Raw genomic sequence first — 25,167 nt, 5'->3', positions numbered from 1 at the left:
AGTATATTCTGTGAAGCGCTTTTGAGACGTCTCAAAGACGTGATAAGTCGCTAATCAAATGCAAGGATTATTATTATTACTCCCACAATCAATTCTATTGACTTCTACCCTCAATTTTTACAATTCAGTCATCTGCCAATTAAATGATATTAAGTTCAAGTTCGATACTGTAAGATTTGAGATTAAAAATTTTAACCAGACAGAAAATTCAAACAAAAACACATCCACAAGAAATCAAATTTCCATGAAACAAAAATAATCTTTGGATTCTTTTATTATTATATTTAATATATCCCAAATTGTATCTGTTAATCAGCTTGATTTGCAATATTATTTGTGGATGATATTTTCATCTAGATCTAGAATAACATTTAGAATGTACACACATCTTTGCACAAGCTCAGTGCAACACTTAAGGTTTAACAATTACATCTTTAAAGATAATTCATTTAAAAAATCAATTAAAATATTTAATGGAAAGTGCACAAAGAAATCTTGGGATGATGAGATGGTGTTCATTCAGTACATTTTCTGAAGCCACAGGGTGGAGCTCTGGAGTCATCACCACACACAAGATGCCATCACAAGCAAAAGCACTGGTGTTCACAGGCCATTTAGATTTACAGTGAAGCAGTTGTGTTAATCTCCAAGTGCCAATAAAGTTCGTTATTTCAGCCGATGTAAAATAAATAGGTTAGACTTGTTTTGTAAAGCAAAATCTTCCAAAAACTGCATATCCATCTTGTGCTTCAAACTAATTTGCTACAAAGGTGATATTTTGTACCCCAAACTTCCACCTTTTTTTTGCTCAAAGCAAATAAAGTGGAAATGAGCTCCCATTTCAGCACCTAGTGTCCACATCAAGCACTCAGACAGCTAGAGCAGAACTAATTATTCTGCCTCAATTTGTTTTTAATAAAAATCATCCCCAAATCTGCTGGACTAGTGCTTTCCTACTTTTCGGACCAGACATTTTTCTAAGTAAAATTATTAGCAAATAGGGTAATTTTGTGCCCTATGGGAACTAGATTATGAATCATAATTGGCACAGAAAGTGACCATTTGGTCCATTGTACCTGTGTACCCAGGTACACATTGTACCCATATCGCTGCTGTTTGCCCTTTTTATATCTTCCAAGTTTTTCAACTAATTTAAATTTAAAGGCTGCAACTGATTCATTAGTCATTTGTGGCAATGTGTTCCTCCTTTTATGCTTCTGCCGACAGCCTTCTGAGCTGTACGTAATGTTAAAGTCGGTTGATGTTAATTAAATGTTAAAGGACGGTTGAAGCCTGCAGGTGGAGGAAACTTTCATCCAATCAATTTGGGTTGAATTCAAATCCAGGTCTAAGATACAAAAGCACAGTGTGTTACACACTGCACCACACAGGCCTCTATTCTATGCCCCAATTTTCAGTTGGACTGTCCTAGATTAACAAGGAGAGGGTACACTTATAAAGTCTATAACATCTTCAACTGAAATGCATTTTATTTTTTTTAGCAGGAATGGCTAGATCAAAATCTACTTTGAGTGTACAATATATTTCTGTACACTTAACTACTGAAGTGAATTTATATAAAAAGAATAGAAACACTGGCAAAGCTGTAGAGGGAAAGATTTGAGGCTGGCAGTACAAGATTTATTCTAACATTGCATGACTGCTAAACAAGGTTTCAGAAATAGAACACAGAATCCTATTGTTACCCAATACCCTTCAGTCTTCGCCCAACAGTCCCTTTTACACCACTTATTCATAAATTTGATGAATACCTTAGTGATTGATTTACTCCAAATTAATTTGTAGTCACAATAGTGCTTTTCTATATACAATTTGTACTCTCAGGAGAAAAAAAAATACAAATTTGCAAACCTGAAAATATTATTAGATAAAAAAGGCACCTTTTAACCAACTATTTATAACATACTATTTTGTTTCAATCAACACAATTAGCATAGATTATACAATTAGATAAATTATTAGATAAAAAGAATTTAAGCCTTAAATTTTGCATATTGAGCAACCTAGCACCCGCCTATGTTCAAACACTGGACTCAGTTGTCAGAGAGTTTGCACTGTCCTGTGAAAATACATTTATAACCACATTTCCCAACTGGAACTAATAGGTCCCTTTTGGGATGCAGGCAAACAATTGGTTCGACCAAAGTACATTGATTAAACATATTTATTCTCACCTTGAGCCCTCAAATCTCCCGTTTCTCTCAGGTTCAGTTGGGACCCTCAATGAAAACAGTCCGAAAGCACAAGTGAGTAAAGAAAGAAGAGAATTCTTACGCTTTTGTTAATGGGGATGTGGTATAGCAAGATACTACAGAAGAAATGCATGGGTGATGCAGACAGGAGACATGAATTTTAATGTGATTGATAGAAAATCCTTTTTATTGACCTATACCCAAAACAAAACATAATTATCAGAATATCTTGTGTTAATCAAATTTATTCAGTTATATCACAGAAGAGTTCACTAATGAGTAAAACTGTAATTATTGGAAGAAGATCAGCAATTTGCTTAAGATCAATTAACAACCTTTCCGAAGCAAATATGTTTGTACTTCATTCACATCATTCAGGTAAGAGGCTGCATTGGCTCTCGTAAAGTTGAAGTTGGGGCTTCAGAAAGTAAACTAACTCTGTAACTTTCAAGTATATTAACAAATATGTTGTGAATTATACATTTAAAGGGGACCCATATATATATATATTACATAATACATATATACACATATTGTATATATATATACATACACAAAATAATGAAACATTTATTTACTTGAACATTTATTTGAGTGAACAGTAAAGCACAAATACTGGGTGAATGAAACTAAAACAAATTCCAAGTTTCTTGTACTGGACAAGTGTTTTACCTCCCCTCCCAGCCAGTTACCCAGGGGCTGATATTCATGGAATAATTTAAAATTTCAAAGCAATAATCTATTTTTGCAACAAATGCTTAAATTTGTGTATTTCTGTGGCTTTTGATTTTTAACCGCTAACATTTTAAATCAGACAAGAGTTTAAAAAAAGGAATTTTACAAATGCTTGAAAAAGAGGAAAAGTAAAAGGTATGGGGAGCAAGCAAGAGCGGTAGTCTGTGTGAGAAAAAAGGCAAGTGGAAAATTTGATGGACCAATGGACGAACTATTTCTGTGCTGTAACCAATGATTATTATTATTATGAAAAAAATTATATTAAGTGATGCTCTGCTCAACATTGTAGCCAACTCCATAATAAAAAATCTAAATTAGACAACCACAAACAAGATTTTTGAAATAAATTTTCAAACTTTTACCAAATATAGTAAGGATTTTCAAATTTGATTTGTGACTGAAACACTTTATTTTCCATCTTCCTACATTCCCCAACCCTGTATTTGCTGTACAACAAGTTGCTGCTTAGCAAATATAGTTATTCAGATAAATACAAGCCTCAATACAGAAATCAATCAATTTCTGTGTCAATATCCAATCCAGAACACTAACAATCCAAAATAACCCTTCATCAAAATCCTGAACCAAACCTAAAAGTTTCATCTCATTTTTTTAGATAATTTACATTTAATATTTCTATCCAAAGTAAGCATTTTTGTCAATTTGATCCAGTTTGATCAAATTGCTGACTAATACTGTAGCAGGTCATAAAAGGTGTACAATACCAACATTTGTAGTTACAGAAGTCATGATGTAAGCAGAACAATTCTTGGCAAACAAACATATTCTGAATTAAACCACAACTATCCTATGCTGGCGTTTTTGGTGCTTTAAAGACACCTAGTGGTGACTAAAGGGTAAACATCGTCAAATCAGAAAATAATGACAGATAGACATCAATCAGTTCTTGAACACCTCTGACCCTATAACTATCAGGAAGGGACAGACGACAATAATTTTGGTTTGCTGGAGATTTTAAAGATAGAATATGCAGTCATAAATGCAGTGATTTCTTTTAAAATGATTCAAGTTTTTTCTTAAACATATTAAGTGGAATACACTTTTTTTTTCATCTTCTCTCATACTCTTTTGAATCCTTCATCCTTCTTCTGGAGTATGTTTAACATTAACCCTCAGGTACCTCACCCAAACTGCATTCTTGACGAATACCAGCAGCCTATTCAGCCACGGGGGCCATCACCAATTCTATCCTCTCAAGAGAGCATGTGTACACACAATCTTCCAGAAGGGATTTCTGGATACTAATCAGTAATGGGTATTTTGGCTGATTTCCTCTTTTTTTTAAACTGAGCTCAACTGCAAATTCAACAAACTCAGGATGTGAATCTGCAACCCTATAATCTATATGGACTGCATGTAAAAAGTGTATTCAGAAAAGGCAAGGAAATGGTATCAAAGCCACACCTCCTGTGCCTTTCATCACTAAATTATCAGGACATCATTAGACTATGATTTATTTTATTCTATATCCACATCTTCCAGACACCTGCAATCCTGCTTTTAAAGACCTGTACATGTCATGCCAACGCCCAGATCACGATTACCCCATCCCTTGAAACAGGTTACCATTTAGATCCATGCTACATGGGTATTGACAAAATGTACTACCACAACTTTATGCTGTGCAATTTGCCACATATCTGCCTATATACTAGATTTCCATGTTCTCCTGCATTCTTCTGCAGTGTGCCAGGTCACCTAATGAACTGGAATTACGTGCATCTCCCATGGCCATAGCATATGTAGATATCACTCAAGGCTGTAACAAATCTGTTGTTAGTTAAAACCTGTATGCAACATAGTAATACATTAACTGTCAAAGATAGTATCCATTTGGTTATCATTTTCAGGACATCAAATTCTGAAGCTGTCCTTTTAATATCCAATACTTCTGTGAATTTGATTGCCAGTCATTTACTAGTTTGCCTACTTAATACAATAGACGCCAAAAGAACGATAAGGAAGAAATCAGAAACGACTAAGGAGATTGTCAGAATCTAGATCCACAGCATCCCGACTTGTAGATTTTACTTGAAGCACAATAAAGCTTCATTTTATATGATTCTGCAATGTTCATTTCAGTGGGTACTTCACACTTCAATGCTTCAGTGGTATAAAAATATGTAATGCTTAATTGCAACAAACAATTTACTGCTTTCTATGACCTGTGCCTTAAGACACACAATTACACAAGTATTTTGTCACAAATGTTTATAACCTACATTGAAATTGTATACATCAGTCATGGCATTGAACTTAGTCAAGATCTTTAAAATGCACTGAAAAGCAATTTGCTGGGAAGTAAGATGGCCTTTCTCCACAGCAGGAAATGGTACAGCTGACACTATAAATAGTACATCCTGGTCAGATAATATAGATGCATTAAATATTCTTTTAAGAATAGGTCTAAGATGGGAATTTATATTTATCTGCTGGTATTGACTGGTATTAAGAGTAATTTAACACTTCATATTGATTTCTTAGCACTGTAAAAACAATTCTGCATACATTACAAATCATTTATGCTGCAACTTTTAGAAATCAATTTTAACTTAATATTGTACTTATTTTATATTGACAGTAGAAAACTCCTTTTGATCTCAAATCTGAAAGAGAAGAGGAATTCTAAACATACAGGGTTGGCAAGTGCGTAAGGAAAAAAAATAAATGTCAAGAGGAGGAAAGATTTAGAGGCTGAAGACTTACTAACAGTCTTTGATCCTTGTGGAGTATTGGCAGGCACTGATTTGTTCGAAGTCTGCTGTTTTGATGGGTCAATACTGACCCTAAGAAGAGGAAAAATGTTGGAGAATTAAACTATACACACAGATTATTATTCTGGCAAAAAAATCCGCACATCATGTGCTGGATGGTCCCACCTTAAACAAAAAGTTTATTAATCCTCATCACTGACCAAAGCTGAAGCATAGCTGATTAGGTTTCTCCCTCTCTAGCATGATAACATTGAGGGCAATTGTATAGTGCCCCTGATGTCTCCTCCAACCGAGTTCAGGTTATTTGACAAAATGGGAATCAAACTTGGCACCATTCTGGTCTTTATGGCACAGTTTCATTTTAGATAGTGACTTTACACCTGAGCCATTAGGGGAGCCTACAGACAATTTTCTTTTTGGTCAAGGTAGCTACAGCAGAGAAGCCTAGTGTTTCTATTGACATAAACTGCATTTAAAAGCACCATTCAGTGTACTGCTGAGCCAAAGAGTCGTAGGTGCCAACCCTAAAATCCACTGAGTTAGCTAACCTCAACTGAACTAACAATATAGTTACTACAGTTAACTAGTTTTGAGGGGTTGGGAAAGAGGAGAAAACAAAAAAAGGCCATGAATCCTGTTCCTAATGGGAACCCTATGCTCACTCCTGGTGTTCCACATTAGAAGCTGTGCTTATATGCTCAGACATAAATGACAAAACTGTTAAAAGTTAAAACCTTCAAAGATGGTGGGAGGAAATTCACGAGGAAAAACATACTAGGATAAATCTAAAAAGGTTACCAATTAAATGAGTGTGAAATGCTATTGATATCTAAAAATCACAGAACAGGGTCTTTAACCAGGATTTCATACAGACGGAGATCTGAAGATGGCAATTACCGTCACACTGAGCAGCATATTAGAGCGATTTACATTAGTATCCAGGAAGGAAAAAAAACTAAATTGATCAGGCAAGTAGATTTAGGAATTGGTGGAATTTGTCTATCAGGTTTCTAGGGGCACAAGATGCATTTTGCATTTACATTCAGCAATCCGATAATAACCTGATTTTAAATGGGAGGAGAATTTTATGCTTAAAGACGTCAGCATTGAGAAATTTTCGACTGCTGGCATCTAACAATTACTGTCCCGGTATAACATAAACGGCTGTGGAATCTAGTTCTCTCCTCAACATTGCTCCAACAATGCCCCTGAACTATAGCCTCTGAAAACCATTCTGTATGGCTCCACATAAATCATACTTCTAGCTGGTGTCAGATTGCCAAATTTAGTCAGGAAATTAGCTCAATTTTTTTTTATTTATCCAAATCTCTGGTCACCTGCAAACCCAACTGTGGTAACTTTAATCTTAATTAAAAGCTGTGCTACCAATAATCGTACATTACAGAATTAAAAATTTGGAATGAAACTTAGTTGACCTTCAAAAAGAATCAAAAATTCAAAACTATTCTACATCAAGGTATTATAGGAGCACTGTTGTAAAATGAATCAACCAACAGAATATGTTTATTTTGTTACCAATTTCTGAAGCGACCACTCAAGTTTCTTTAAATAGACTAGTTTAATTATTCATTTCAAAAGCAAAAATACTTTTGAGGGACTAAAAGTTTAATATTCAGAGCATCAAAATTCAGCACATTTAAATAAATTACATTCCTTACATTAGGAGCGAGAGTGAACAATTTCATTAGGGACAGAACAGGTGGAGCAGATATTTTCAAAACGTAAAGCACATTTCAGATGTAAAAAACTCAAAACTGCACTAAATAGATCATAGAAAGTTTACAACACTGATGGTCATTCAATCCATTATAAACATGCTGGTGATCCTCAGGTCCCACCCGCCACCCCACCTCCCCCCACGCAAAAAAATGGAGCTTTCTGCTCTAAATCATTCCTCTGTTCTTTTTTCACAGTAATCTTCAATCTTTGTTTATAAAATAAATGAAGTAAAATTATTAAAACTTGCAAGCACACCTGAATGAAGCAACTTGAGCAAGTGTTTGTATATACAGGGATATTTTTTAGTAATGCTCACCAGTTTTCTATTTAGGATTTTGTTAATGTAGAAATGCAAAACCTCAAAAACTGAAATATTTAATAGTTGTTAAAAAATTACTGATCTTGCTTCATCAAGAAGATATTACTACTTTCCTTTGGTCAGTGATAACGAAATGCTTTGCAGTGATCAATGAGTCTACAAGTATCAGAAAATCTTTAGACAAAATTCCCCCTTCAAAAAGTCACTGTTCTCTTAAAATCAAAATGTTCTGAAATGTAGCTCTGACTGGTCTGTAAATCCCTCCTCTTATCTGGACATTTTATACATTATTACACACTGAATAGGTTGGGGGGAGGGGAAGAAATGGATGAAAAAAGTTTGTGGGGAGGGAATAAAATTATAGAATCTTCTGAACATGCACTCAACAAAAAAGATAGGACAGGGCTAAAAATAAACGTGCTGCAGTACAAGCATCCTTCCCAAGCTACTGATGCAATCCTAATCCTTGTATCCGGTTTGAAACCATTTATGCTTCAGAGCACCACTAACAGCCATACAACCACAAGGGTACATTTCGTTTACAACTGAATTCCAAGTTTACCAGCTATAAATATCTGCTCACTATAGTACAAGGTGAAGGTTATAAAGCAGTGTTTAAAATCTCCACAAAACACACACATTACAATGGGATTGTTAAGTTGCTATCGATGTCCTTTACAGTGAGGATACGTCTGCTGTGTGCACCAACCTGGCAAATTAGATACAACCATTTTATTGGGGAATTGATCAATAGAAGTGATCATGAGTGTTGACACAGCAGGTGGCTGGTTTCCTGCACTGTACTTCTGGTAACCACCAGCCAAAGGCGATCCGGGTAATAATAATAATTCTTGCATTGATATAGCGTCTTATCATGTCTTCGAGATGTCTCAAAGTGAATCACAGAATATACCGAAAATTGAATTGATGGACGAAACGCGGCAGCTAATTGCGCATAGCAGTATCCCACCAACAGTTGTGGACTGAGTGACCAAATTATTATTTATTTATTTTTGAAGGGATTACCAACCCCAGAAAAGCCATCCGCCAATCAACTAACAACCAGGTTCTTACTTACTGCTAGGTCAACAGAGGCGTGTGGAGTAAGGAAACTTGCCTAACGTTCCATCCTGCAGGCTTGCATTCCTGTGAGGCACTTAAGTTGCCCTGTATTCTTATTATGCAATCGAAAGAAACAGAATTTTCTAATAAATTGCTGAAAATAGCAGTGGGAGCTGTCAAGCTGAACGGCTGTCTTGAGTAAATATGAAAAGCATGGAATGAGACGAGGGCCAATCAGACCATCAAATTTGTTCTTTTGTGAACAATGTACAATCCAGCCCATCGTGAACTCGACGAAATCCATGTATGCTGGGTGTAGTTTGCAAAATTCACCAGTATTACCATGCTGGAATCTGCACAGAACTGGACAGCAAAATAGTCCGAGGGAAGAGGAGGGAATGGGACAAAGGTGAAGGAATCTGACAATCTCGTACCACCCTCTGGCTCAACTAAAAGTTTATTTTATTGATATCTGTCACTTATCCGGCAAAGATAGTACATGTGGTTACCAATGACGTTATACTCGTAGGATATGCAACATCATATACATACAGAGTCAGTCCTGTCATTGACATACACTTTCTGTGCTGAAAGCCATACATGTGCAAATGCCAGCCCAGAGGGAAACCAGCACAAGTAAGGAAGGAATATCCCATTGTCTGCACCTTCCTTAACTTTTGCACTGCTCTTCCTGCTGGATGCATGAGTTAAATGCTCCCTTAAGCTCTTATAATAAAAATGTGAAAAGATTCTTCTGATTTATCCTGCACCCCAGATAAAATTGCATAGCTACGTGATGCAAAACATCAGATTTGAGTCAGCAAATGTATACCAATTATCTCTTATGAGATTCAACTGTAGGACAGTGCATCAACTCAATCTTTTGATGCTCCACTTCCTATTTACAGCAAGTCTACTGCAGTGCAGAATGTAAAAGCCCATTTTTCAGGGGAAAAAATCCATTAAATGCAGCCCAGTGGAACCACATCATCCTTCTGACACAATCAGGACAATGATACCCTAGGGAAGGTGATAGCAACAAAGCTGCATTTTTTTTTGGAAAAAGGTATAATGACCATTTTTTTAAAATCTATGTACCTACATAGATTAAACCACAAATCCAGGAGCTAATATATTTTACTTTTAAATCCTAGACATATTCTCATATGGCAATGCGTCAAGTGTTGAGTTGTAACGCCAGCCTTTTCTCCCCTCAGACAACGCTACCTAATTGACTACTGAGGGGTTTAAATTTCCAACCTATAAATCTTTCAATACACATAAAAAGATTTCAGTAAGCCACATTAAGAATGTGCACTTTCACCAAACTGCAGAAAGCTCACTCATGTGTTATCAAGCACTGCTTTCCACAAAAGGGAAAACATTCTTTCTACCGTAGTGCAGCCTTTCATAATATACGGCAAGTTTCCACTCTAAAAGAAGTACTTGGAAGTCAAAAATATTATGGAATATTTTGGTCTGCTGCCTGAACTCTAAATGATGCACATTAGTTGAAGTCAAATTTGCCCCTGTACATAATGGCAGCTTCCGTCTCCTTTCAGAAAACACAAATAAAGTAAGTACATTATAGATCCAAATTCTGTGCTTGTTTAATGAACTCAATACTAAGAAAATGTTAACATAAACCCCACTCATGCTTGGTGCATTAGTATTAAATCAAAATTGTTCCAATCTTCAGTTAATTGTGAATTCCAATCAACAGTGAGTGGATGAGCATGCACAGCTGTAAGTATTACTAGAACTACATTACAGTGCCATAATCACCGGAGATGAATGGTTTAACGGTATACAGTCTCACTAAATAAGCAAGTGATAGCAACTTCTTTCTTTATAATTAGGAAGTCACCCGGTTACAAAGCCCACTAAACAAGTTTCTGGTGATATTGCAGACAAACCAATTAGATTTTAATTCCTACCTTTTGGAAAACCTGAAAGACATGTTTCTAAATTTAAAAAAAGACACCAATGAGAAGCAAAGAAATAAAAATAGAAAGCAAACCTAAACATACGCTGTGCGAAAAATGCTGCTTGTTTGATGCGCAAATCAAACAACAGTGGTGGGAAAGATGGTGTGATGGGAGGATAGCAACACGTCATTACACATAAAGGCCAGCTACGATTGAAATTTAGATTCCAGTCATCTAGAAATGTATAGCTGCCCCCAACAGACCAGTCAGGACTAGCTCCATCCAGCTTTAGATACATTTCTTCAGCCTCCATAAGCAACCCAGTTTAAAATGATCATACATTATTTTGGCAGTCATTGTCGATAGGTGAAAGATGCAGTGATCTTCAGAGGGTCTAGTATCTAGGGTCATTTATAATGCAGTAGACCAAGTACTGCTAAATATACAATATATGCAGTTGAAGATCATGTGCATAACTTAAACAGCCACTGAAAATTGTTATTTTACAATCATCAGAATGCCTCAACTTGTACCAAAAAACAGAATGCCTGAAATTACACCAAAAGACACATTCATGTAAAACATCCTCTTGAAACACTGCATTTTTCACCAAATCATGTTATTACAGTGCAATGATTGCAAACAATAACTAAATTCCCAGATAACTGGAAAACATCACTTGTGGTGAAGTTCAAAATGCTTCAATGAGATTATGAGAACGTATCTGTACAGATATCTATCTCTGCACATACACAGATAATTATTTGCTGTAATCTCAAAGGTTAAAATGATTTAGTGGGAGACTATCAATTATCACGGTTTTAGACAATTAATAGAAACAATGAGCTGTAATTCACTTAGCAGAGCAAAAAANTCCAATTTAAAACTCTCTTTAAACAATGACTGAGCAACTATAAGTCAAAATGGAGTTTGAAAAATAAAAAGCTTGCAATTCACACTACGTAGAGCTTAAAAAATACATAATGCAATCACTAATTCAACCCATTAGGAAACAATATAGTAATGTAGTAATTTTATACAACAACGCTTAGAATTCAAATATGGCCCTCTGGTTCTATAGAGTGCTGCAACTCAATTAGATAGCCATTTACATCAAAGGAACCTGGACAATTTATGGCTAATGGTCAATTTTATGGAGCAATTGATTCAGCAAAAATGATGGCTTCCAGACAGTCACGTTGAAATCAACGCTGGGAGCTAAAACTTCAATGTAAGAGTATGAAGATAAATACTCTCATTTCATGCAGTGCCAAATCACAAGTGCTTCACTCAATGCATTTGTTATAAGCAGAGTAATGGTTTTGTAGACAAAGATAACAGCTCGACAAACGAGATAAAAATTGGCCATATTACCAATATTATTGCCATATTTTAGTGAAACTGGATGATGGATAAATATTGGCGAGGACATCTTGCTCTTCGAAATAGTGCCACTGGATCTAATAATTCCACTGGAAATATTGAAGATGGCAGACAGGGCCTTGGTTTAACCTCAGTCAAAGGTGAGACACGAGAATGGATGTCCATTAAGTATTTTTTGCAAGCTCCATCACAAACTTTTAACCAATGTTATTCCAATTTTGCTTCATAACACTTAAGGTCATTTTCTGCTTTTATACAAAACCGTGCATGCACACATACCTTCTTGTGAGTTTTGAAGTCAATTTACTAAAGAGATTTGTAGACCCCCTACTTCGCGTCTGAGACAAAGGAGTAGCGTCATGAGATAACGTAGGAGATGCAGGCGGTCCATTATATGTAGCATTGCGCCGTTCCCGGAGCTGTCCGCCATGGAAAGTGCTACGGCTTGCAGTCCCTCTGGGGAAACGCATACGGTCAGGGGTAGTGGCACTGCTAATACTGTGGGTAGAGGTCACGGGAGTCCTCTGACCTGGAGCAGTGCTACAAGGAAACACATGTTTAACAACTGTAATAATTAGCTAAGTAATTACGATTATAATTTGGAAAGCTGAAATATTATGCAAAATACTAAGGACTTTAACTGCTCTTTGCATTTCTACTTCTCTACAGCTAATTTCTAACAAACACTGTCAAAAATAGGTACACATTAGAAAATGTATTAAACCAACTTCCATGATACATTTTCAATAATTTGGTAAAGACAGAAGCATGACATTAATTTTGGCTTAAGTTGCAAATATTAATAAAGGGCTAAAGTGATAGTACTAATGTGTAAATATTTTATTTGAATGTGAAATTTAGAATTGCAGAAACAAGACGAATGTAAAATCCGAGCATAAAAACACAAACTGAGCTCAATTAAGCAATGAGGACATTTTTTTCTGCAGTGCAACATACATCAGAGGAATTTACTGGAGGGGTTAGTTTAACAATTTAATTTGCACTCGTCAAATTATACTTACAAAAGCCACATCTAGACGTAAAATGAATCTGGAGAAAATTGACATTAGTGTTGCAGTGAAACCTGTGTGAACAGTTCACAATTGAAAACTAATCTTTATCATGGATGCTTCTTCCAGGTGGAGTAATAAGAGATAAATCATTGTTTTGATGCACTGCTAATATTAATATCAGATTACTATTTTCCACCACAAAATGAATTCAGTTTGTGTCATTATTACTTTCCAAATTCAATTTATTTAATTAAAAACAAATTGTTGATGTTAACATTGCCTTTCATTGCAAATGATGTTGGTTATGTAAAGGGTGCAGTTTTAAGACAAAATCTTCAGCACTGGGCAAATGTGGCCTTTGAAACTAGCTTGCTGCTAAATACGTGCAACCACTTACACAGATGCAATCACATACAGTAGAATGCCGGTTATCCGCATGTGCATCTGCTCTGGACTCTAAATCAATAAGCCTGCGAGATACCACCAAAATAAATTGGGAATATACACAAATTTGCATGCATGTTTATTAAGGACAAGATTAAGTCACTCTGAGCAAGTAAATGGTCTTCCTAGTAACCTTGTGTGGAACTTCACATGAGTGCAATAGAATTTTCTATCTGGTAGTGTAAAGGTGTTTACGGTACAACTTTTGTGCAGTATTGGATTAGTATCAGAGTAAGAGATATGCATAGAGATAGAGTAGGTCAGAGTGAGAGAGAGAGAGAGGGAGAGACACAGACTCAGATATTCAGAGCGAGTGAAAGGAAGCCTGAAAGAAAACATTTGAGTAAGAGTGAAGATCTGACACAGTGTTACAATATTTTAGTTAGCACTGTCCCCAATTTGCATTATGTCCAATTATCTGCACCGTCAGCTTGCGCAAGATAGGGCCAGACCCAATTAGTGTGGATAATCGGCTCTACTGTACATGAAAAATGAAAAGACAGGTAAATTTAATGAGTTTCTCCTCCGTTTGCTTACTTAGGCCGGATGTTATCTGCTTCACTGTCTATTGGAGGCATCATCTTGGCAGTGTACCCTGCAGCCGACATGGACATCGACTTCTGATGTCGCAGTCGGGTGGAAGTGGAAGAGGTGGTAGAAGCGGATGTAGATGCAGATACATATGCAGAACTAGTCGCACAAGCAGACATTTCTGTCAGGCTGCGATGGAATATGGTTCGAGTAGAGGCAGAAGCAGACAGAAGAACATAATGGAGCACACCGTTCAAAAAGTGCAAATTAAAAAGAGTAAACACCATGCCACTAAAAGAAGTTAGCTGTGAATTTTCCCCTTTAAATTAAAACACAAGAGTGAAGACAGAAGAAAAAAAAGCAGCTTAAAAACCAGCAAAGCATCAGCAAAACATGCTATAATATCAGTACTATGAATAGGTCAATTTCGGGTGTAAAAGTTAATAAAGTAAAAAGCTTTATTGTAAGGGATATATAGATGCATTTTTTCCTGTGAGGTGCATATGAAATGTTCTACTTTAGCTGTCGGCAACTCAACAGACTGGTCTGAATTTTTACGGGTTCAGACGAACTGTTATAAGAGAATGGATAGCGACACTTTGCAACATGAAGTTTGGACAGTGTAATCAATTACCTGTTCTCCTTCCCATTCTGTAATACTGAATGCCTGTCTGCATTTGTTCTTTCACTACAGACATATGTGTTCCTTCGTGTCATTCCTCCAGACACCGCATTGTTCTAAAGGCAAGTACATAAAGGAAATGTTCATTTCTTGAAACTCCTTAAGAGATGCTTTTGTAACTTCACCAGCCCAGTCCACTTAAGCCTCTTTCCACCCACTCATTTTTCCTTCTGCTAAGAGGATCTGACATCTTAAAACGTTTCCCTTAAAAGGAAAGTTTGCTGTAGTCATAAAACCATTACTAATGTTTAGAAAGCTCATCTAATAATGTGCATTACATGTAAATGTAGGGTTGCACTGAGTACTTACACTGGGTACAACAGAGCTCTTTTTCCGGTCAGGAATCTCTGCTTTGTTTGGGTTATTAGCATTTCCCAACATGGGGCTGGGAGGAGCAATGCCCCGCCCTCCAGCCGTGGTGACGGTCTTCCTCGAGTGACCCTCTTCTTTTAAGTCACTATCCGCAGTACTTGTTTGGCTTCTCTTTGGATAGGACACCACTGATGGAATAGTGGGTCCAGCTTTTTTTTAAAAAAGAAAAATGTTTTATAATTTATTAGAAATCACAATTTATATTCAGTTATAAGTCAAGGATTTTGCTTGAATCTAATCAACTTCATCCTCATTCGGTCCCACTGGCTCCCCAAACTCCAGCAGTTCGAGTTCCTAACCCCAACTTAAAATCCTCGGCTTTTCAACCTCTATAACCTATAGATCTGGTCATTCCTTGCCCTCAGCTAACAGATGCCTGCTTCATGTCCTCACACCATCAGCTTCTGCTTCACCATCAGCTATTCACTCTCTGGACCTCCTTCCACCTCACAGTTTCCCTCCACATCTTTAAAGCATACATCAAGTTCTATCTTTCCAACTGTCCTTTCAGTTACATGCTACACGCGTCATACTTTGTATTAAATCTAAAGTCTAATATGAACTTAAGTTCTTAAAAAAACAAGCTTTGTTGAAATATTAATTATAGCTAATTTGATGTACTCACCATGGTCACTATATCGACGTTGCTTTTGATTAGCTGATATGCTTCTTTGGACCTTGTGGTGGGAAGGAGATTGTCCACTGCTATTGTTGAGATCGCTGCTTGGCCTAATCTTAGCTAAGGAAAGGTTACTGCTGGAGCTTGAATCACTGACTTCCAACTAAGAGGGTAATGAAGCAAGTTAGTTTAAAAATGAAAGTATAAAATCAATGCATTAAAAACAGTGTTTTGAATTTTCTGCTCAGTTTTGTTCAAATAAATCTACATTGCTACTCACTTAGGGTAACCATCTCTGAACATTGTAACTATTCAGGTACGATATCTCTAATATTCAAGAGCAGTAGTTAGAAATATTTAAAAATATTTTACAAGGATCAAATATTAATTACCATCTAAATATGACTTATTTTCACATAACCGTAAAGACTGTTAAGTAAAGGATTTCCTTGATGATAGAACAGTAACTATGAATTTAGCCTAAGTCGCAAAGTTATTCCTTTCTTTTAAACAAAACATTGTGTATCAAATACTTTCAGTTCCACCTATCCCAAGTACTGCCTTCATGGAGTTTCTTAATATGACAAAACAACATCTTTAAATCTACTTATATTGAGTTGTCACTGGGTTCTCTTATAGCAACTGACACAGGAGATCAAATTCAGTTGCATCAGTTGAGAAAAACTAAATTCAATCCCTGTAGTATTGACATTTAGTTCTATTCCAAGCCAGAACTGGCTCCAAACAGCATCTGTCAACAGTCCAATACTGAATGTTCAGGGAGAAAGTTGAGCCACAGATAAACAGCATATTGAATTGAAAATATACGTGCCCAAGCAATAAAGGAACTTTTTTAAGGGCTCATTCTGAACAAGGATTAGGAAGTGAATTTTCCAATGCAACTATTCTATCATTAGTTACTTGGGAACTCTTCGATTCAAGATAGAAGATATTTGAAACAAATAAGGATTCAACCTACAGAATAATGCAAACTTGGTATCAGAAAGAGCAACAGAAGCGTTTGCATCATTTGAATCAGTGTTTAAATCTTACTTCTACAAATTCCTAGAAAGCAATGGGGAAGAATCATTGCTAATGATAAAAATCTGAGGATCAAAATAAATCAAGGAAAGTTTCACTCCACTTATCACTTCTATGTAAAATGGAGGTAGCAGTATTTTAAATAAACTACTACCTCTACCAGATATAGTTCTGTCATCTTGAAATAGTATTAACAAATGATTATTCATTAAAATATGAAAATAAAGCGTTAGGTAAGAATGCTTCCAATTAGACCAAAGCATCATTGAGATAGACACTTTACTCTAAGAAAAATTATCTTAAGCGGTCTAATGGTTAAGTGTTTCATGAAAAATTAATGAACTGGATAAGGTGATTCTGAAACAACAACAACAAGATTCCATTTATTGAGCGCCTTTCACGTCGGGAGGACGTCCCAAGGCGCTGTACAGTTGGGTCAGGACCTGAGCAGGGGGGAAATGGTCAGGGTGAGGGAAGGGAGGGAGCGAGGAGGGGGTAGAGAGTTGAGAGGGGAGCTGAAGGCACGGTCAAAGAGAAAAGTCTTGAGACCGGCCTTGAAGGAGGAAAGGGAGGAGGCGGCGAAGGCACTGGGGGATAGAGTTCCAGAGCCTGGGGGCTGAAAGGTTGAAGGCCCGGCCACCGATGGTAGGGCGGTTGAGGCGGGGGATGTGGAGCAGACCGGAGCCAGAGGAACGGAGGATACGGGCAGGTATGTAGGGGGATAGTAGGTCGGAGAGGTAGGAGGGAGCAAGGCCGTGAATGGCCTTGTAGGTGAGGATGAGGATCTTGAATTCGAGTAAAGGCAGTATAGTGGCTGTAAGCATTAGTGCTCTCACATTAAGTACCATGGGATCAATCTCTCACGCACGTAGCTCCCAATATAAACAAAGGTGAATGAAGAACTGCCAAGTGAATCCCTGTAAGGGATCTTATATGGCAGTAGTACCTGGTGTCTCCAGCCTAGTGAAAGACTTAAGATCTATATTTGCCTGCCCTCAGAAGCAGACTAAAAATGTGGATAACCACAATGGAAAGCTACATAAACAATGCAAATTGTATTGCAAGAAAAAATACTTTTAACTGTTACTTTCATTCTTACCTCATGGGACTTTCTACCCAACAGCAAATATGCCGCTGTAATTTCATCATATTTCATTTTTGCAAGGGACTCCTGGATTTCCTCATGAGTGTAACCCATTCCAACCATTATTTCTGCAACATGAACAACAAGTTTTCAAACGCAGTGCTCTAAAACCTAGAGTAATTACTATTTCAAACCATCTTTCTCCAAACACAAATCTAAAAAGTAGCTAATCCACAAATTTCCTCTCTACAAATCTATGAATTCCCACTGAAATCCATACACTGGTCCTTCCAGAAACTGCTCCATTATGAGCAGGATGTAGATTCACACACATCACATTTATAGTATAAAGCAGAATGCGGTTCAGCACAATAGTTTCACCAAAAGGTCCGAGGTTGAAGGATAGTCTGAAAGAAGAAGGTGCTTTCTCTCAACAATGCGCATGTGAAATTAAAACAGACACGGTCAATCCAATGACCAATAATAATCCCTCCAAAACAAAAAACAATAATAAATTGGTCATTTTCAATCTACGACTGTTTGTGGGACATTGCTGTGCGCAATTGGCTGCCACGTTCACCCACAAATATACAGTCAATTCACTTTACAGTATATTCTGTGAAGAGCTTTGAGATGTCTAGAAGACGCAAAAAGCGCTATATCAAATGCAAGGATTATTATTATTATTATTAACAAATAGCTATTAACAAGTAGCTATGCCCTGAGATATCTAAAGCTTACTAAACAATAATAAAAAGTAATGACAATCTTCAAATCCCATTTACCTATTCTCTTAGGATCTGAAATATCCATTTCTGGCTCCAGAAAGGGTCTAAGTTCATCTTCATCATGGCCTGCATTAATCCATCGATCCTTCATGATTTGCTGCCACGACAGAAGAATTAGCGATTAACTTGTAGTTTAATAACTACAGAAAGATTGTTCTCATGGAATGGGAAAAATGAGACAACCCTGGATCACTTTTGCATATTTTCCTCTGATTGTCAGCATCTTTCCCCCCATATGGTCATTATTCATCATTAACATGGATACTGAGTGTCAGGCTATTTTGAATAGCGATTGATCTAGGAACCTTCCTGCTCGCAGCTCAGTGTCACATAATTTAATGCACTTTAAGAAATTAAATTTTGGGGAAACCCTTTATAATTCTCTTTGATATTCCACTACAGATGTTTGCCATGCACAATCAATGCCACATTTTGTAAATTGCTGCATTAAGAATGTCAGAACAACCAGAATCATACCAGCTTCCATTGTGCTGGTACAGAAGAAAAACATGACAAAGGAAACACTATATTGATGAAAATAATTGATTTTAGTCCAGATCCAGCCAAAGGCATTTTAAACACAAAGGTTTTGGACTTAATTTTTAATGTTATAGTTGAAGCAGATGATTAAATAAACCAAATATAAATGGGCCTGTGGCACATCATACCAATGTTCAAAATATAGGATGGTCTAGTGATAGGAAAGTTTGTTCCCATCATTTCCAAAGGAGTCATGGGCCTAATCATTGGGAGGTACCCAAGACAGCAGGAAACAAAACTAAGCAAGAATGGTTAAACAGTGGAACTGACCAGGAATGCACCATTTGTTATATTTGTGTCTCACGACACTTCAAGTTATTGTGTAACAAGATGATTTCATATATAATTGGGTGGATCAAAGTATATGAAAGCCTTCTTTGGGGATATCAAGAATCTATGATTTTAATCCAAATGTCTTACTTCTAATGTGCCTCTCTTGCATGGATTCAGCACTAGAAATCGTTTGAGGAGATTTTCACAGTCCGTAGACATATAAAAAGGAATCCGATATTTTCCTCGGAGCACTCTTTCCCTTAGTTCCTTTAACACAAAATTCAGAAGATTAATATTGTAATGCCGCCAGCCAATTAAGATGCAATTGAGTTGAAACAACAATTTTGCTGGCCTGCAGGAATATCACACCTGAGCAGGAGTTCAACATCTTTACATGTGCTCGCGAGCAAGGATTAAGAGCTAGAGTGGAAACTCCTGACTTTTCTGTGTTTTTATGGTTGTCCACTTCTTACAAACTGGGCAATCAATCAACATTATTTAACATTTATTGATTATTGCATTGTGAGGCAGAAATTGAAACATTAAAGCGATGAATTACCTTCAAGTTCTGGCCATCAAATGGCAACGATCCACTGACTAACGTGTAAAGTATAACGCCTAAACTCCAAACATCCACTTCAGGACCATCATATTTCTTCCCTTGGAAGAGTTCTGGAGCAGCATAAGGAGGACTCCCACAAAATGTATCCAGTTTATTGCCAATTGTAAACTCATTGCTGAAGCCAAAATCTGCTATCTTAATATTCATATCAGCATCTAGCAATAGGTTTTCAGCCTGGGTTTTAAAAAAAGGAAAAATATTCTAATTTTAAATATATAAACACATGTGTAATGCTCAATCCACAAATGTTAAATGAATAAAAAAATAACCACACACAAAATATCCCTGTTATAACACAGGGTGCCCAGAAGTCGCATGGTAACCAGGCGGATAATAAATAATCAAATATTAATAATCAGCCCTTTGGCATCATCACATCTCTAACTACAACTGAAGACATCACTCTGCACTCACACAAAGAACTGCTGATCTCACAGAACATAATCTAACCAACTACCACAGTCAGGTTGGTACTGCTTTGATATGCATCCAAACCAATTGTCATGAGCAGGTTAGGTTGCACATGCTCAGTACAGGAAGACATCTGTGATCCACCAGGAAGCTTCTTATAGGAGAACCTGAGTTGCAATGAAGCACATTATAATAAGATTGTATTTAGTGCAAAAAAATGGACTTGGATATGCTTGTGCTTATGGCTACTCCTTACCAGAAAGATCGGTTTAGTTGTAACATTAAGTTTGTCGGTCTCCACTTGGCTACCAATAAACTGGCAATTGCATCCCTCCAGGTGCCGGATGCCAATCTGTGGTTAGAACACAACTCAAAAAAACGTATCACCTCTTGGTGCGGTTCAGCCAAATGCCAATTGGTTAAAGGATTAATAACCAGTTAGCATAAATTGCCTGAGGAGGTCTTTTCTAGCAGAGAAAATACATTGGCTCTCAAGGAAGGTGCAAAACAGAATCCTCCCAAGAAGAGAATATTTTCTGCAATTTCCTCCCCCAAAAGGAATTCTGGGGAGTTTAAATCAAAACTATCTATCCCTCCCACAAGTAATGTCAACTTAAAAGAGAACCAAACTAACAGCTTTAAATTTCAGACTTTGAAATATTAAAACCAGCACTCTGTGCAATTGTCTCTAAATTATTATTTGCAGATGCAAGTAAAACACTCATCTGAAAAACAGTTATGCCAACAGGATTGCTCAAAAACGATATCAATTGGCAATGACCTAATATAATCAAAGTCATTCTTATCTAAAATAATTTAAATCTCAAATCAAAAGTTGAATATAAAATGGTGAATGTGATAAATTATTTTGTAGAAATGTGCACACCAAAAATGAAAATACTAACAAGGTTTACTTTGCAGAAGAAACTACATTTTATATTAAGTACCGAAATTAACAGCATATTGAAAACAAGGACTCATTCGGTTTACTCATGTCTGAAAGACCTACCTTAAGATCTCTATGCACAATACGCTTTTGGTGGCAGTACTGTACTGCAGATACTATCTGTTAAAGGAGACAATGGTTAAGAAGATTGAGGCAAGAAGATCTTGCAAGATCCCCCCAACCAATTCACTTGAAAAAGTGGCTCAGAACATGTGCACTCTTCATTTCATGCAATTATTTCCATGTAAATTTTCAGTTACTTCTGCAATGCCCGTTGGTCTCTCTGAAACTGATCACATTTTTTTGGCAGATTCACATTTCTGTACATAGTTTTGAACTTTAGACCAAATAATCTTATAAATTAGTTTCCTGGATTGCAAATCCAATGGCTGCAATAAAAAATTGAAAAGAAGCACAACTGAAAGAACAATTTATCAAAAAGAAAGTACTGAGAAGCAAACAAAAACAAATTCAGGGCAAGGTTAAAAATACTGCTATTGATTTTCTAGGGTAGATCACATCATTCACCAATTTGCGAGCTTTAGACCTACATAATTATCCAATGCTCAAATGTATTTTGGATTTGCAGCGGGGTGATAAAAAGGTCACAGACAAAACTATGCAGGATATGATGAAAACAGGATATTGAGAAATCTTGGCATCCACAAAAATCGAAGAACAACTCTACACAGACTGCATTTGGCAGAAACAAAGTTTCAAGTAAATATTTAGAGTAATAAAACTTAATGCAATAAATAAATCTGTGTGTAGATAGGAAATCATATAGTACACAGAAAGATTTGAGTGCGAAGTTAAGTGAACTTTAAGCTGCACTGTACGGTGGCCAACTAAATGGTGCCAAATGCTATACTAAAATCACCACCTTACATTTTCAGTGCCTTTCATGTGAAATAAATACTTGAAGTGCTTACTGAAGGAAATTATTTAAAATTAATCAATGGAATGATTGTTATGGAGACAAACGGCGTAGCCAATTAATTAGAATTTGAGTGAGTTTGGATGGGAGAAGGAAGAAATTCAAGGCAGATAATCAGGAGGAAAAATCCACATTACTTTCACATAGGGTCTCTTCACATCCACTTGAAGTCACAAAGCAGATGGGAGATTAATATGGGAGAGGGGAAAGAGAATTGGCTCAGCATCAGTACATACTTCAGAAAGGGCATATGAAAGTGATTACGGCTCAAGAAGACTTGGTTTAAGAATTAAACTGAAATGTAGAAATGTTTTACAGCACAGAAAGTGGCCATCAGGCCACTACTAACAGTTTAGTGATTTGTTGCTGCAACCATAATTGCATACACTTTATATATTATATTCTAATTGACATCTTATAAGATGCCTAGTTTAGCACTGTTAGCGGGTACTGTAAAAATGTATTGAGGACCCATGCTATACTTGGACGCACGGTACACCCAACCACACAATCGCATTTCTTATTCTGCAAGTCTGTTAATCTTTAATTACACAATTGTTAGGAAAAGTTAAATAATAGCATCTACCTTAGAAGTGCATTTATTTCTTGATAAGATAAAAAACGTCAGATTAAAGGTTATACGCCACCAGTTTCCTGCCTACACTTGATTTGTCTTTGCAGTTCTAACTTTAGAAGTGCTGCAATTTGCTGGATGTAAGACCACTCATATTTTAGGTGCATTCAGAACAAGGCTGGTGACCTAGAATCTGAAATCTAGATCAAAAGCTAAGAGCATAATTATGGCTTCTTTCTATTCATATCATATTTACATATTTGCCAGAATCACCCTACATCTCATGGACGTAAATTTGTGTCACTATAGTACTGTAAAACAATGTTGTAACAATAGTTACAAGCTGTGCAAGTGCATACCTGTCTGAATTTAGCTCTGGCCTCTTTTTCCTTCATTCTTCCATGAGCAACCAAGTAGTCAAAAACCTCTCCTGTGGACATTTGAAAACAAATGATGTGAACACGTCCATATCCACTGTTAATCTCACAAACGTAAATTTTCTGATAGTTTACTGTTGAACGAATGCCATCAGCACATTCTTTTGGAAAAGGAACAAATGGTCGTCAAAACAGGGGCAACGTAACTTTACATTTGCAGACGTGGAGATGATGCTGCCATAGTCAGGGTGAGAATGGTAAATTTTAAATAGAATTCAGTCCAAGACTTTACGTTATTGACTGAGAATGCGAGAAAGAAAAGATTAATAATAATAAGATTGAATTGCCATGATATATTGGAACATTGTTGCAGATTTTTCCAAACAGCACCATGACGTGTTGCTGCAGGAAACAAAATACCTGCCATCCAACTAACCTCTTGATGAGATCAGAGCATTGTGGTACATTCCTCTCAACACCAGCATCTCAGCAAGTCACTGCAACAAAGGTTGTGTTTCAGCAAGAAGTTGGTGAATAATGAGGGAGTGGTGCTGCATTCAAGAGAAAGCAGGGACATCACAGCTACTTTGCCGTAAAAAAACCCCCCAGCATTTTGCAAGCAGAAGAAAATTCTAATTAAAGGCAGCATCATGGCAAGTTTCCTTGAGAAACAAAATAAGGCACAACTGGTCCTAAGCAGGCTTTGGAGAAAGAAGCCAATGCTTGATAAAGGAAGGATATGTGTGAAGTCGAACTGAAATCTGTTGAAATATTATTCAAGTCACAGTATTATGAATGATGCAAATGTGCTATTTTGTACTATGTATCTGATGTAATGTTTTTAAAGTAAAAATGTAAGATGTGAGATGACAAGGTTGTAATTACAGACTCGCCATTTCTTTCATTTGACCACTTCTTGTTTGTGTACAATCGAATGAACACTGTCTACATTTTCTGCGATACAATCTTGGTAATCAAAATCCTTCACATCTAATACATTTAGGTAGCCATTAAGCACATCAAAAAAAACTACCCTGATCAGGAAATCATCTTAGAAGGATATAGGGATTTATTGTGTAGGATTCTTGTTGAATAATGTATGCAGCAGTTTTTTTTTAAAAAAGTTTGAGACAAAATAATCTTGATATTGTTTATACAGAAAAGCAAGAGCAAGAATATTGAAATAGTAATAATCCTTGCATTTGATCTAGTGCCTTGTTATGTCTTTGAGACATCTCAAAGTGTTTTTTTTTACAGGATATACTGTAAAGTTGATTGACGAGTGTATTCTGTGGGTGAACGTGGCAGTCAGTTGTGTATAGCAATATCCCACACAGCCATGGAGTGAGTGACCAATTTAGCATTTTTATTTAGGGGAATTATTGATCAGGACCAGGGAATCTCCCTTTTCTTTTTGAATAATGCCTTGAGATCTTTAATGTCCACCTGAACAGGCACACGTAACCTCGGTTTAACATCTCATCCGAAGGATAGCATCGCTGACAATACAAACTTATTCATTGATATGCAACATTAAAGGGTTGTGCATTTTATTAACTTTACTACGTACAAGGCTCAGTTTGCCTTACACAAATAGAAGCCATTTTGTTAAAATGAACTGACATTTGAAATAGGTACAGACATCCCTAAGGCAATATGTCCCTAATAATAAGGGCATGCATAACACAGAGTACAGCTAGGGTGATTCAAACTGATCAAGGTCAGCCTTTGGTTACAGTCAGCATTTCCAGTCTGATCGAAACATTCACTCTACCCATGACTAAGGATTCAGATAACA

The 25,167-nt window shown here is 36.6% G+C and overlaps 1 protein-coding gene across 16 annotated transcripts in view; it reads right to left on the bottom strand.

Annotated features, from left to right (window-relative positions):
* Window positions 1-25,167, bottom strand: part of mark3a (MAP/microtubule affinity-regulating kinase 3a) — a 47,053-nt gene that overhangs the window by 557 nt on the left and 21,329 nt on the right. The window contains exons 6-19 of one of the 16 annotated variants that reach the window (XM_042337893.1): window positions 23,352-23,422; window positions 21,545-21,601; window positions 20,062-20,298; window positions 19,650-19,769; window positions 18,687-18,786; window positions 17,917-18,029; window positions 15,783-15,939; window positions 15,095-15,306; window positions 14,738-14,841; window positions 14,110-14,292; window positions 12,395-12,655; window positions 10,742-10,768; window positions 5,676-5,755; window positions 2,196-2,240 (exon numbers count right to left, since the gene is read on the bottom strand). In XM_042337893.1, coding sequence (XP_042193827.1) covers window positions 2,196-2,240; window positions 5,676-5,755; window positions 10,742-10,768; window positions 12,395-12,655; window positions 14,110-14,292; window positions 14,738-14,841; window positions 15,095-15,306; window positions 15,783-15,939; window positions 17,917-18,029; window positions 18,687-18,786; window positions 19,650-19,769; window positions 20,062-20,298; window positions 21,545-21,601; window positions 23,352-23,422 — 1,767 coding nt within the window. Of the gene's footprint in view, window positions 1-943; window positions 949-2,195; window positions 2,241-5,675; window positions 5,756-10,741; window positions 10,769-12,394; window positions 12,656-14,109; window positions 14,293-14,737; window positions 14,842-15,094; window positions 15,307-15,782; window positions 15,940-17,916; window positions 18,030-18,686; window positions 18,787-19,649; window positions 19,770-20,061; window positions 20,299-21,544; window positions 21,602-21,700; window positions 21,771-23,351; window positions 23,423-25,167 lie in introns of those variants that run through there. The other 15 variants (XM_042337897.1, XM_042337895.1, XM_042337887.1 and 12 more) reach the window with 15 other exon arrangements.

Source organism: Callorhinchus milii, unplaced genomic scaffold, assembly GCF_018977255.1.
Source record: "Callorhinchus milii isolate IMCB2004 unplaced genomic scaffold, IMCB_Cmil_1.0 Scaffold9, whole genome shotgun sequence".
NCBI classification, from domain to species: Eukaryota; Metazoa; Chordata; class Chondrichthyes; order Chimaeriformes; family Callorhinchidae; genus Callorhinchus; species Callorhinchus milii.
Note: the sequence above shows the minus strand (reverse complement) of the source record. Positions and strands in the feature narration are given on the sequence as shown.